At 40.1% G+C, this 13,692-nt stretch overlaps 1 protein-coding gene across 1 annotated transcript; it reads right to left on the minus strand.

Moving 5' to 3' along the window:
• Positions 1-8,370: 8,370 nt before the first annotated feature.
• LOC122439185 (60S ribosomal protein L14-like) lies at positions 8,371-9,089 on the minus strand. Its single transcript, XM_043464275.1, has one exon. It carries the CDS (start codon positions 9,064-9,066, stop codon positions 8,425-8,427), a length of 642 nt encoding a protein of 213 aa, XP_043320210.1. The 5' UTR covers positions 9,067-9,089; the 3' UTR covers positions 8,371-8,424.
• Positions 9,090-13,692: the final 4,603 nt, after the last annotated feature.

Consider the following 13,692-nt stretch of genomic DNA (forward strand, 5'->3'; position numbering starts at 1 on the left):
TATTTCTTACTGAAGGTCATGGTCAAAAACATGGAAACATACAGGTTTAGTGGAGGCTATCATAAAAGATTCCTCTAAGTATCCTCCTCACAGCCACTGGAGAGTTCATGAAGGCAGTTTAGGAGACAGAAAATATTATTACTGTTCTTGCTTATCCATCGGGTATTGTACCTTGCAAGGTAAGCAAAGGTGATCAGACACATTTGGTCCTTGCCTTCAATTCTCTGGGGGCTCCCCATTATCCTCAGGATGTAGGCTCAACACCTTAGGCTGATACAGAAGTCACCTCTGGATCATCTGGTCTCTCTGTCTCTCTGGCTCCCTTTACCACTATTCATATCACTCATTCCCTCCTCCTCCTCAGATACCCTTTTGACGCCAGATACCTGAAAACACCTCCTCACCTTTGAACACTCAGCTAAAGTGTCACTTCATCTGTACCTTTGCCATGTTCCTCCAAGTGAAACTGATTGCTTCTTGTCTGGTCTTTCACTGTCTCCTTTCTTATCCCTCTTCTTCTTCTGTTCATGGCACTCTTTTTCCTTTGAGAAGATCCCCTCTCCCCAACTCTCCATGTGGTGCTGATGACAGGCAAGGTCCATAGAGTAGACTCATGATCCTGCCCTGCTGCTCCTGCTAAGTCGCTTCAGTCATGTCCGACTCTGTGCGATCCCATAGACGGCAGCCCACCAGGCTCCCCCGTCCCTGGGATTCTCCAGGCAAGGATACTGGAGTGGGTTGCCATTTCCTTCTCCAATGCATGAAAGTGAAAAGTGAAAGTGAAGTCGCTCAGTCATGTCCGACTCTTAGCGACCCCATGGACTGCAGCCTACCAGGCTCCTCCGTCCATGGGATTTTCAAGGCAAGAGTACTGGAGTGGGGTGCCATTGCCTTCTCTGGATCCTGCCCTAGAACCCCATATTCTAAATATTGCAGTTGGTCCAAGAATGGTATATAACCCAAGCAAAGCCAATCACAGCCCAAGAGCTTTTGTGTCAAGAGGGTTCAAATTGTGTCTCTAAATGGTCATTAATGTACAGTCTCTAACTTTATATTTTCTTGTTTTTCTACAGCTGTCTCCTCCTATCACCTATAAATTCCTCAAGGCAGGGACTTTAATTAAATAATAGGTATGTACAAATTTGTGTATATTTTTTCTCTTTGTAGGAAATTTTTTGGCAATGTCTCTGTAGAAAAATTTAAAAATGCACAAAAAGGTTGTTAAACACTTGTGGTCCTTCCTCTCTCAGAGGCAATTTAACACCATTTTTATAATGCAGATACAGGGACTTCCCTGGTGGTCCTGCCTTCCTATGCAGAGGATGCGAGTTTCATCCCTGGTCAGGGAACTAAGGTCCCACATGCCGAGGAACACCTAACCCTGAGTGTGGCAACTACTGAACCTGAGCAACAGAACAAAGAGCCTGCATGCTGCAATTAAGACCCAATGCAGCCAAAGTAAAACAATTAGGATATAATAGAACATATGATTTTATAACTCATTTTTTCACTCAGTTATATATTGTGAAAATTTTCCATGTAATTAGCTATTTCCCCACATGATTTTTATTGGTCATCTATTTTTCTGTCGAGTGGATAAAATGTATCATAATCTATTCATCAAAAATCTATTAGAAATTTGGGTGGTTTCATCTTTTCATTATTATTTAAAAAGTTGTGTCTGATTTATGCCAGAGGTGACACTGCAAAGAGTGATGTTTTCATTAAATGAGGCTGTTCAATGTGATATCCACATGGTGAGTGTATTAGTTACCTATTGCCATGTAACAATATTACTGCAAACTTGTACTTTACCACAATACATACTTCTTTTTCTTTTTGACTGTGCCACATGACATGTGGGATCGTAGTTCCCCAACCAGTTCCCATACCCCTGCAGTGGAAACTCCAAGTCTTAACCACTGGACTGTCAGGAAATTCCCAACACACACTTACTGTCTTAAAGTTTTTGTGGACAATACTTGTGTTAAGACATAGCTTAACTAGTTCCTCTGCTTCAGGTTCTTACAAAGTTGCAATCAAGATGTTGTCTAGGGCTGCAGTCTCATCAGAGGCTCAACTAGGGGAAGGATCTACAATCTAACTCATGTGGTTATTGGCAGAATTCAATTTCTTGCAGGTTAGCAAACTGCGGGCCAATTTTTTTGCTGCCTGTTGGCCTGAAGCTACCCTCACTTCATTGCTGCATGCTTCCCTGCATGGAGTTCACAAAATGGCAGCTTGCTTCTTCAAAGCCAACAAGTGAGAGAGAAAAAGAGAGGGTCTCCTTTGAAGTTTAGTGTTACAGTTTTAAGTACCATAATCACAGACACATAATCACATATATTTTATCACCTTTGCCATATCCTATGGTTGGAAGCAAGTCACAGGTCCAGTGTATACTCATGAAGAGGGGAATCACACAAGAACATAAGCACCAGGGTGGGAATCATGGGACTGCTCTATACTCTGCCTCAGTGAGGGTCCAAAACTTCCTTTTCACCCCCAGTTTTATTTATTTGTTTGTTTGTTTATTTTGAGCTGCTCTGGGTATCTGTTGCTGCATGCAGGCTTTCTCTGGTTGTGCTGAGCTGGGTCTACAGGTTGTTGTGTGCACAGGCTTCTCACTGCTATGGCTTCGCTTGTTGCAGAGTATGGGCATGGGCTTCAGTGGTCATGGCACAAGGGTTTAGTTGCTCTGCAGCATGTGGGATCTTCCTGGATCAGAAATAGAACCCGTGTCCCCTGCATTGGCAAGCAGATTCCTAACCACTAGACCACCAGGAAAGTCCCCAAAACTTTCTTGATACATAGCACCTTTAATGTCTCAGTCATTTTTTTTAATGGCAGCTCTAGACCTAAATATATCTACCTAACAATTCTGTGTATTAAGTAATTAGGTCCAAGCAACTTAGTATTTATATAATGTACATAAATTAAAAGAAAAACAATATTTTATTTTACTTTCAAGCAACCATAATGTACATAAATTAAAAGAAAAACAATATTTTATTTTACTTTCAAGCAACCATAATGTTTGCTACTGCAGACCTTATCAGGTGTTAGAATCTGATTGAAAACCACTACTGGTGTCACCTTTATGTCACAGGAACTTTGAAAACCCAGTTTTACAAAAATATGATGTTATTGAAGAGAATATAGTACAATTCAATATTGAAACTATGAACTACTTCAACTTAATAGTTTATGTGATACCCAATGGATGTCACTATGCTTCATTCAAAAATGTGAAATACCCCATGATACCTGTGTGCATTTACTGTGGTTCACAAGGGTGACTTGTTACATAGTTTGAGAGCCATGGCCAAATGGAAAAAATTTCCAGGACCTCTACTTCACACTATAAACAAAGTCAACTTCGGATAAATTGTAGATCTAAATGTAAAATAAAAACAGTAAAACTTTTAGAGGAGAACATAGGAGAACATTTTTCTGATCCTGGGGCAGGACAGTTTCTTGAATAGGATTCAAAAGGTACTAAGCATAAAAAGGATTGATTAATTTGGATATATTAATAGTATATTAAGAATTTATTTTCATCAAAAGTAAGTGAAAAGACATTTTGTAAAGTGGAAGCTGATATTTGCATTCATATATCTGACCAGGTGGTTGTCACCAAGATGTTTATAGAACCCCTGTAAGCCAATAAGATAAAGACCAACTACTCAGTAAAAAAATGGAGAGTAGACTTGAATAGACTTTAGAAAAGAGGATGTCCATTGGCTAATAATCTTATGAAGAAGTTTCAATCTTGTTAATCATTAGGGAAGTGAAAATTGAAACAATCGATACCACTACCGGATGACTACAGTTGTTTAAAAGGGGAAGTATCAAGTTTTATTGAGGATTTGAAAACATCCAAATTCTATTACAAAACTGGTGAGGGTGTAATACATTGTTAGACTCATTTTGCTAAGCTGTTTAGCAGTATTTGCTAAAGTAGATCATGTACTCTGACCCAGCATTCAAGGGCCAAGCAATGTCACTCCTAAGCATATACCCCAAATAAATGCAGATATACAGTGACCAAAAGAATGTTCACAACAGTCTCAGCCTGGGAACTATCCAAATGTCTATAAATTTCAGAATAGACAAATAACTTGTGGTGCATCCCCGTAATGGAATATTGTACAAAATGAACAGTCTACAACACATGAACAACATAATAGAATCTGATGAACACAATGTTAAGCAAAAGAAGCCAGGGCATCCCAATAATTCCCTCCCCTCCCCTAGCTACAAACCACATCCTGTGTGATTCCATTTTTATAATGTACAAAATGAGGCAATATCAATCTATACCCCAAATGAATTGCAAAGGGCGAAGGTATTCAGGAAATGCCAACATACTACCTTCGCCCTTTGCAATTCATTTGGAGTTTAGGTGGATGTCTGCTCTTATGCATAAGCCACTCATATTGCTGACTCTCAGCTTTAAAGCACCCAACTGAGAGCCTTTCTCAACCATGCTGTCTACATAGTCCTCCTTTCTTATCCTCTTTTTAAGCTGCTTTTGTTTACAAACCCCAATGTCTGATAACTATGTTTTATTTATTTGTGTAGTTGCTTGCTTATTGCCATTCTCCCACTGGACTGTAAGTACCATGAAGATAGAAATGACATGTGTCTTGTCCACTATTATAATCCCAGCACCTTACAGAGTGCCTGGGATGGAGAAGGCCTTTATGTTAGTCAGACACTTTCAGACTTCTAACTAAGACAAGCTTAAGCAAAAAAGAAAATTTTGGCTCATGTAATTGAGAAGTTCTGGGGGAAGGTTCACCTCAGACATGGCTTGGTCCACAGATTCAAATATTATTAGCTAGCTCCACCCCTCCCCCACCTCCCATCTTGCCTTTTCTGCCTCTTATCACTATTTGACTTAATTTTCAGACAGGTTCTTTCCAGACATGGTAGCAAAAGGACTATCCACATCCTCAAATTTACTTTGGTCACCATCTCAGAAGAAAAGGAAGCAATTTCTGGTAGGGTTGTCAAGAGTCTTGGGGAGGATGCTCATTGGTCCAGATTTGGGTCGCATACCCGACAATGAGCCAAACACAATGGGGCTGAGGATGGAGTCCTACTCTCAGGCCTTGGTTCCTTGACTGTCTCTACAGGGGTAGATGGGCAGGAGAGGAGGCTCCACCCTACTCCAACCATAAGCAGATGTGAACAGGTGCAAGGCCACCTGGAGCTGACTTATTTGCCTATCTCCTAGTTTAGCTTACCACTCAGTCAGCTGCAGAGGCTCAACTCTCTTACTGAGTGTATGCAGTTATTAACCTAAAACCAGAATGAGACCTACAAGTAATCGGGCTATTTTCCAGTTAAGTGAGGTCAGCTGAAATTAAGTGCCTCCTTGAATCTTGATTGCCATTTTTAATCAGGCAGTATGTTGGCATTTCCTGAATACCTTCGCCCTTTGCAATTCATTTGGGGTTTAGGTGGATGTCTGCTCTTTATAACAAATACAGTGATGGAGTTCATATATAATGTTTTCCTCCCTTCCAACCCTTATCCTAAACTGGGTCTGTTTATAGCATTTTCTTGATCAATTTAAAGATCACACTCCCACCCTTCCATTTTATCTACCTCCGTCTCCTTCAATCAGATCAACCCAAAGTAGACTGAGCTAAGTGACAAACAGGCATTTTCTCATTGGTATGCAGAGGTACCTCAGATACATAAACTCACTGGCAGCGTTAGTATTCACTGCCTTGCAGACTCATCACTTTAGATTTCCAATTTGGCTCCTCTTTCAGGATTTGTCCATGACCTTGAGGAATTCAATTCCTTCCTTCTGGACCTTGGTAGCTCTCACTATAAAATTAAATAATTACCTTGTCTGCTGAACCAGATAGTTTCTGAAAACCCTCTCCCCTGCAATCTCTGATCTTGAAATCACCTTTCCATCCTCCTTAGCAATATGGTGATAAGAAGGTTAAGATTAAGTGTGGGGTGGCTGCAGAATCAGCCACATGATTTGTGGGTCCTTCTACAAAATGAGAATGCAGTTTCTCTTGTCCAAAAATTATTAAGAACTTCAAGATAGCAGCAGCAAGGTATTAAGCCAAGTATGAGGACCATTTGAGACTGGGGTCCTGTGTAACTGCCTGGGTCATACTTCCGTGAAGTCAGCCCTGGTGTCTGAATTAATCAGAGAGGATTAACCAGCTATGCTCATGCCTGTCCTCAGAAGTTTGCAGTATGTCTCGACCATCTTTTCCTGGGGTAGGAAATCAAATGCCTTTAAAATAAATGGATGATGTGACCAGGGGAGAATTTAGGCTGATTACTGCCCAACCTCATTTTTGAAGGGAAGCCAGGATCAAAGACTTAGAAAAAAGGCTCCTGATTTTTTGGGACTGTTGTTACACAAAGTTTATTGTTTTGTATACCCTTAGAAGTAATATGTACTCATTTATACCAAATGAACAACATGAAAGACACTGGTGGGTGACATGTGATCACACACAGGCACTGGGCAAAATGCATACATTTTCTTGTGTATGCTCTCTGCAAGTATTGATGGATGAGGAAGCCAAGGCACACAGAAACTGAATAACTTACCCAGGTTTGTACAGCTGGGAACCAAGATTTGAACTCAAGTCTGACACCAGAGACTATGTTCAGAATTTCTACCCCACTGTGGTTGCCTACATGACAGCCAGTCTGAACTCCTGCAGTTCCCTTATTAGTCCAGAGCCTAGCAGTTAGTGCGAACTCAGTGAAGGTTGGTTGAATGAATGTTTTTTTTTTAGTGAAGACTTATTCACACCACTGTGCTTTTATAAATATTACTTTCTTTTCTTGAAACAGTCTTTACTCACAACTACTTTGTCTACCTGGAAAATATCTACTGATTCTTCAAGATTAATCTTAAATATTATATACAGTATGAAAAGACTTAACAGAACACTCCCCTTCCTGCATCCAGTGGACAGTCTTAAGCACTTTCTCCACATTTTAAAATATTTTTTTATGGCGCATCTCTTTGTGTATCAGTGATTTTTTTTAATATAAAGAGGTTTGTTCTGAAATGGAATAAAGGTTCAGGCATACAACATGGCATCACAATTTTTAAAGGTTATATTTCATTTATAGTTATTATAAAATATTGGATATATTCCCTGTATTGTGCACTATAGCCTTATAGCTTAGTTTATATGTTGTAATTTGTATCTCTTAATCCCTTACTCCTATTTTGTCCTCCCCTGTTTCCCTCTCCCCATTTTTCTCTACATTGGTTGGTCGATTTCTGTTTTTTTATATTCACGAGTTTAATTTTTTAGATTCCACATGTAAGTAATATTATACAGGATTTTTCTTTGTCTGATTTATTTCACTGAACATATTACCCTCCAAGTCCATCCATGTTGTTACAATGGGAAATTTTCATTATTTTTATGGCTGAATAGTATTCCATTGTGTATATACCACATTTTCTTTATCCATTCATCTGTTGATGGACACTTAGGTTGTGTCCATATCTTAGCTATTGTAAATAGTGCTGCTATGAACATTGGGGTAGATATATCTTTTAGAATAATTAGTTTTGTTTTCTTTGGATATATACCGAAGAGTGGAATTGCTGGATTACATGGTAGTTCTGTTTTTAGTTTTTTTAGGGACTTCCATACTGTTTTCCACAGTGGCTTCACCAATGTACATTCTCATCAACAGTAGACAATGGTTCCATTTCCTTCACATCCTCACCAATATTTGTCATTTGTGTTCTTTTTGATAATAGCTATTCTGACCAGTGTGAATGACAGCTGATTATAATTTTGATTTGCATTTCTCTGACGATTAACAATGCTGAGCATCTTTTCATGTACCTCTTGGCTATCTGTATGCTTCTTTGGGAAAATGTCCATTCAGATTTGGTGACTTTAGGTTGTAAATCTAAGGACTGGTTTGTTGTTTTGAATTCTTAAGGGATATGTTTTTTTCCCTCTCTTAGTATAGATGTTGGGCAAGACCATTCTCCTTTCAGCTTCCTGGAAATTAGTGACGGGAAGGCTTGTTGATTTCTTTTTATTTATTTATTTATGGCTGTGCTGGGTCTTCCTTGCTGAGCACTGTGGAGATCAGGGGCTACTCTGATTGCGGTGCACAGGCTTCTCATTGCGGTGGCTTCTCTTGTTGCAGAGCACAGGCTCTAGACAAGCAGGCTTCAATAGTTGTAGCTCACTGGCTCTAGAGCGCCGGCTCAGTACTTGTGGCGCACGGGCTTCCTTGCTCCACAACATGTGGAATCTTCCTGGACCAGGAATTGAACCTGTGTCCCCTCCATTGGCAGGTGGATTCTTAACCACTTGATCACCATGGAAGTCCCAGGTTGTATTTTTTTTTTTTCAAAAAGAATCTTTATTCTGATTTGAATAGCCTCTTATGGACTCATGCTTTCTTGCCAGATGCCTTTGGAGCAGGTGCTTTCTGGGATGGAGCTTTCTGACCCTTCCGAGTTTTAGCAGGAGGTGCGGCCTTCTGGCCTGCAGCTTTCTGGGCAGGAACCTTCTGGGATGGAGCCTTCTTACCCCCAGTGGTGATCTTTTTCGCTGGAACCTTGGCAGCGGCAGCAGCTGCTGCAGCTGCCCCCTTAGCAGCAAGGGCTTTCTTGGGAGAGGCTTTCAGGAGAGCTGCCTTTTGAAGTTTCTTAACTTCAATTTTGATTAGTCTGTTCCTCATTTTCCTTGCCTTCATGACTTTGTAATGATCAAAATCTGTCATCTTGGCTTTCTTTTCTCTGGCTTCAATCTTCTTGGCCCACCTTGTGGCTGCCCACTTTGCATTGATATCTGCCTTCTCCCAGGCTTTCCGGACATACTTCTGGTGGGCACTGTGTGGGAACTTGAGGATGAAGTCAGTGAGCTGCATGCATTTGAAAGGCATAGCTTGTCTCCTTACTTGAGTGCAAGGTCCATCTACCAAAGCCCTGTTCTGATCAATAACATCTACAATCGCAACCAACTTCCCGGCATGAGGCCCAAAGGAGACGTAGGCCACCTGGCCAACCTCTACGAAGCGCCTGAACACCATGTTGGCAGCGTTCGGCGAGAAGCCCAGGTTGTATTTTTGATGTTGAGTTGTATGAGCAGTGCTTGTATTTTGGATATAAACCCCTTCTTGGCCATGTCACTTGCAAATATTTTCTCTCATGGTATAGGTTGTGTTTTCATTTGTTGATGGTTTTCTTTCTTGTACAAAAGTTTTTAAGTTTAACTAGGTACCATTTGTTCATTTTTGCTTTTATTTCTTTTGCCTTAGGAGACACATCCAAAAAAAATTATTGGTATGATTTATGTCAAAGAGTGTTCTGCCTATCCTTAATGTTCTGTGTTGTAATGTTGATAACTGTTGAGAAAAATTATCCACAAATTGGAAATGAGGCAAAAGGAGAATTACAGTTCCTTTCAGTGGCATCCAAGTACAGTGGCTCTCAAACGTGCTTCAGCATCAATATAATCTGAGAACAAAACATCAACAACATCAGCATATGTGTGTGTGTGTGTGTGTGGGTGGGTGTGGGTGTGGGTGTGTGTGTATCTTTGCTTTTTTCCTTTGCTTTTTGATTCTCTTCTTTTCACAGCTATTTGTAAAGCCTCCTCAGACAACTGTTTTGCCTTTTTGCCTTTCTTTTTCTTGGGGATGGTCTGGATCCCTCTCTTCTGTACAATGACACCAACCTCTGTCCATAGTTCATCAGGCACTCTGTCTATCAGATTTAATCCCTTGAATCTACTTCTCACTTCCACTGTATAATCATAAGAGATTTGATTTAGGTCATACCTGAATGGTCTAGTGGTTTTCCCTACTTTCTTCAATTTAAGTCTGAATTTGGCAATAAAGAGTTCAGGATCTGAGCCACACTCAGCTCCTGGTCTTGTTTTTGCTGACTGTATAGAGCATCTCCATCTTTGGCTGCAAAGAATATAATCAATCTGATTTCAGTATTGACCATCTGGTGATGTCCATGTATAGAGTCTTCTCTTGTGTTGTTGGAAGAGGGTGTTTGCTATGACCAGTATGTTCTCTTGGCAAAACTCTAATAGCCTTTATCTTGCTTCATTCTGTATTCCAAGGCCTAATTTGCCTGTTACTCCAGGTGTTTCTTGACTTCCTACTTTTGCATTGCAGTCCCCTAGAATGAAAAGGACATCTTTTTTTGGGTGTTAGTTCTAGAAGGTCTTGTAGGTCTTCATAGAACCATTCAACTTCAGTTTCTTCAGCATTACTGGTTGGGGCATAGACTTGGATAACCATGTTATTGAATGGTTTCCCTTGGAAATGAACAGAGATCATTCTGTCGTTTTTGAGATTGCATCCAAGTACTGCATTTTGGACATTTTGTTGACTATGATGGCCATTCCATTTCTTCTAAGGGATTCCTGCCCACAGTAGTAGATATAATGGTCATCTGAGTTAAATTCACCCACTCCAGGCCATTTTAGTTCACTGATTCCTAAAATGTCTGTGTTCACTCTTGCCATCTCCTGTTTGACCACTTCCAATTTGTCTTGATTCATGGACCTAACATTCCAAAAAGGGAAAGGAGTATGTCAAGGCTGTATACTGCCACCTTGCTTATTTAACTTATGTGCAGAGTACATCATGAGAAACACTGGGCTGAAAGAAGCACAAGCTGGAATCAAGATTGCCACGAGAAATATCAATAATCTCAGATATGCAGATGACACGACCTTTATGGCAAAAAGCGAAGAGGAACTAAAAAACCTCTTGATGAAAGTGAAAGAGGAGAGTGAAAAAGTTGGCTTAAAGTTCAACATTCAGAAAACTAAGATCATGGCATCTGGTCCCATCACTTCATGGGAAATAGATGGGGAGACAGTGGAAACAGTGGCAGACTTTGTTTTTGGGGGCTCCAAAATCACTGCAGATGGTGATTGCAGCCATGAAATTAAAAAACGCTTACTCCTTGGAAAAAAAGTTATGACCAACCTAGATAGCATATTCAAAAGCAGAGACATTACTTTGCCAACAAAGGTCCATCTAGTCAAGGCTATGGTTTTTGCAGTGGTCATGTATGGATGTGAGAGTTGGACTATAAAGAAAGCTAAGTGCCAGAGAATTGATGCTTTTGAACTGTGGTGTTGGAGAAGACTCTTAAGAGTTCCTTGGACTGCAGGGAGATCCAACCAGTCCATCCTAAAGGAAATCAGTCCTGATTATTCATTGGAAGGACTGATGCTGAAGCTGAAACTCCAATACTTTGGCCACGTGATGCGAAGAGCTAACTCATTTGAAAAGACCCTTTGATGCTAGGAAAGATTGAAGGTGGGAGAAGGGGATGACAGAGAATGAGATGGTTGGATGGCATCACCAAGTCAATGGACATGAGTTTGAGTAAACTCTAGGAGTTGGTGATGGACAGGGAGGCCTGGTGTGCTGCAGTCCATGAGGTCGCAAAGAGTCAGACATGACTAAGCAACTGAACTGACTGTGTGTGTTTATACACATACATTATATATATATATATATATATATATATGCACTACATGTAAGTGAAATGAATGAAAGCAGTGATACAAGGGAAGAGTTAGTATTACTTTGTTATTATAATGTACTCATGCTACCTGTGAAGTGGTATAGTGTTGTTTGAAAGTAGACCTGAATTAGCTGTAAATGTGTATGGCAAACTCTAGAGCAACCACTAAAAAAATTTTTAAAAAAAGATAACTGATATGCTAAGAGAGAAAATGGAATCATATCAGTTCAGTTCAGTCACTCAGTTGTGTCCGACTCTTTGCGTTCATTGAGCTGGTGATGCCATCCAACCATCTCATCCTCTGTCGTCCCCTTCTTCTCCCACCTGCAATCTTTCCCAGCATCAGGGTCTTTTCAAATGAGTCAGTTCTTTGCATCAGGTGGCCGAAGTATTGCAGCTTCAGCTTCAGCATCAGTCCTTCCAATGAATATTCAGGACTGATTTCCTTTAGGAGGGATTGATTGGATCTCCTTGCAGTCCAAGGGACTCTCAAGGGTCTTCTCCAACACCACAGTTCAAAAGTATCAATTCTAAAAAAAAAAAAGCATCAACTCTTCAGCACTCAGCTTTCTTTATAGTCCAACTCTCACATCCATACAAGTGTGGATGTATGGAATCATATATTATGTTCAAATAAAACCACCAAAGGCAGAAAAAGAGTAGAAGATAAAAGTAGGAGCAATGAACAAAGGCATCAAATAGAAAACAATAGCAAATATGATAGATAATAATCCAACTTTATCAATAACCACTTGGAATGTCAATGGTATAAATGACCAATTTTAAGAAAGAGATAATCAGAATGTTTCAAAAGACAAGATGTATACAAAAACCCACTATATATATGTGTGTGTGTGTGTGTATGTATATACATATATATAAATTAAAAGGATAGAGAAAAAGATATTATTCTAACACTATCCAAAAGAAAAGAAATTGGGAGGAGCTTTATTAATTTTTAGATGGAGAAGACATGAAAGCAAGGAAAGCTCACCAGGGATGAAGAAGGGGAAGGTTGTACGTGAGTTGGCAAGTGTAAGGAATTCTCTCTACTTTCTGTTAAATTTTGTGGTGAACCTAAATCTGCTCTAAAATAATAAAATTTGTTAATTAAAAAATATACTTCTTTTACATTCTAGTGAAACTTTTCTTTTAGGTTCTTGTTTCTGCCAATGCCTCTTTCCTGGCTGTGTGGGCACTACCCTGATGGAAGTGCTCCTGAGAATGGCCTGAAATCAGTCCCATTTGCAGAGAGACAAGGAGGCGAAGCAAAAAAAGTCGGGGGTGGGCAGTTTGGCCAGGAATTTGAAGCTAGGATGCCCTGAATATTTGGGCATGGAAGATCCCACAGTCACCTCAGGCAACTTTTCACTCAGCCTGCTCCTTTGTTGTAATACCAAAGTAGCATATGTGGGCTTCCCTGATAGCTCCATTGGTAAAGAATCCTGCAATGCAGGAGACCTGGGTTTGAGCCCTGGGTTGGGAAGATCCCCTGGACGAGGGCTTGGCAACCCACTCCAGTGTTCTTGCCTGGAGAATTCCATGAATAGAGGGGCCTGGCAGGCTATAGTCCATGGGGTCACAAAGAGTTGGATACAATTGAGCAACTAAGCCCAGCAGAGCACACTTTACATGGAACCATGTTATACTTCCAAAGTTTGATTCTTTATGACCTTCAAAATCAATAATACCATATGGTTTAACCTAAAATCTCTCATGGGACTGTTACAAGAACTACATGAGATAATATAGGTACTGTGCTTGGCACCATTTGAGGTACTTAATACATGATAGTGATTATTATTATTATTATTATTATTATCCACAATCCTGGAGACATTACCCGGTAGTAGGAAATCAAGAGACCCAAGTCACACATCAAGATAATTGGTTACTGTGTATAACTAGCCCTTTATCTGGCAGCTCCTACCTCCTTCTCTCTTTCCCCTACCTCCCCCTACCCTAATCTTTATAGTGGAGACCTTATCTTAGAAATATTTGTTTTGGTAGGTTCTCACAAAGGCCAGGCATATAGTAAATGCTGTTGGTTAAGTAAGTGATTCTGAGAACTTTATGGGTTTCCTACAGGTTAGGGGGATATTTGCATTTTCTGTGGGTAAAAACTCAAAATTAGAGATGAAAACCTTGTTTGGAGCTTT

Source organism: Cervus canadensis, chromosome 4, assembly GCF_019320065.1.
Source record: "Cervus canadensis isolate Bull #8, Minnesota chromosome 4, ASM1932006v1, whole genome shotgun sequence".
NCBI lineage: Eukaryota > Metazoa > Chordata > Mammalia > Artiodactyla > Cervidae > Cervus > Cervus canadensis.

Excerpts from the sequence above, each read along its gene's own strand:
- LOC122439185 (XM_043464275.1), bottom strand. The coding sequence starts at position 9,066 with ATGGTGTTCAGGCGCTTCGTAGAGGTTGGCCAGGTGGCCTACGTCTCC.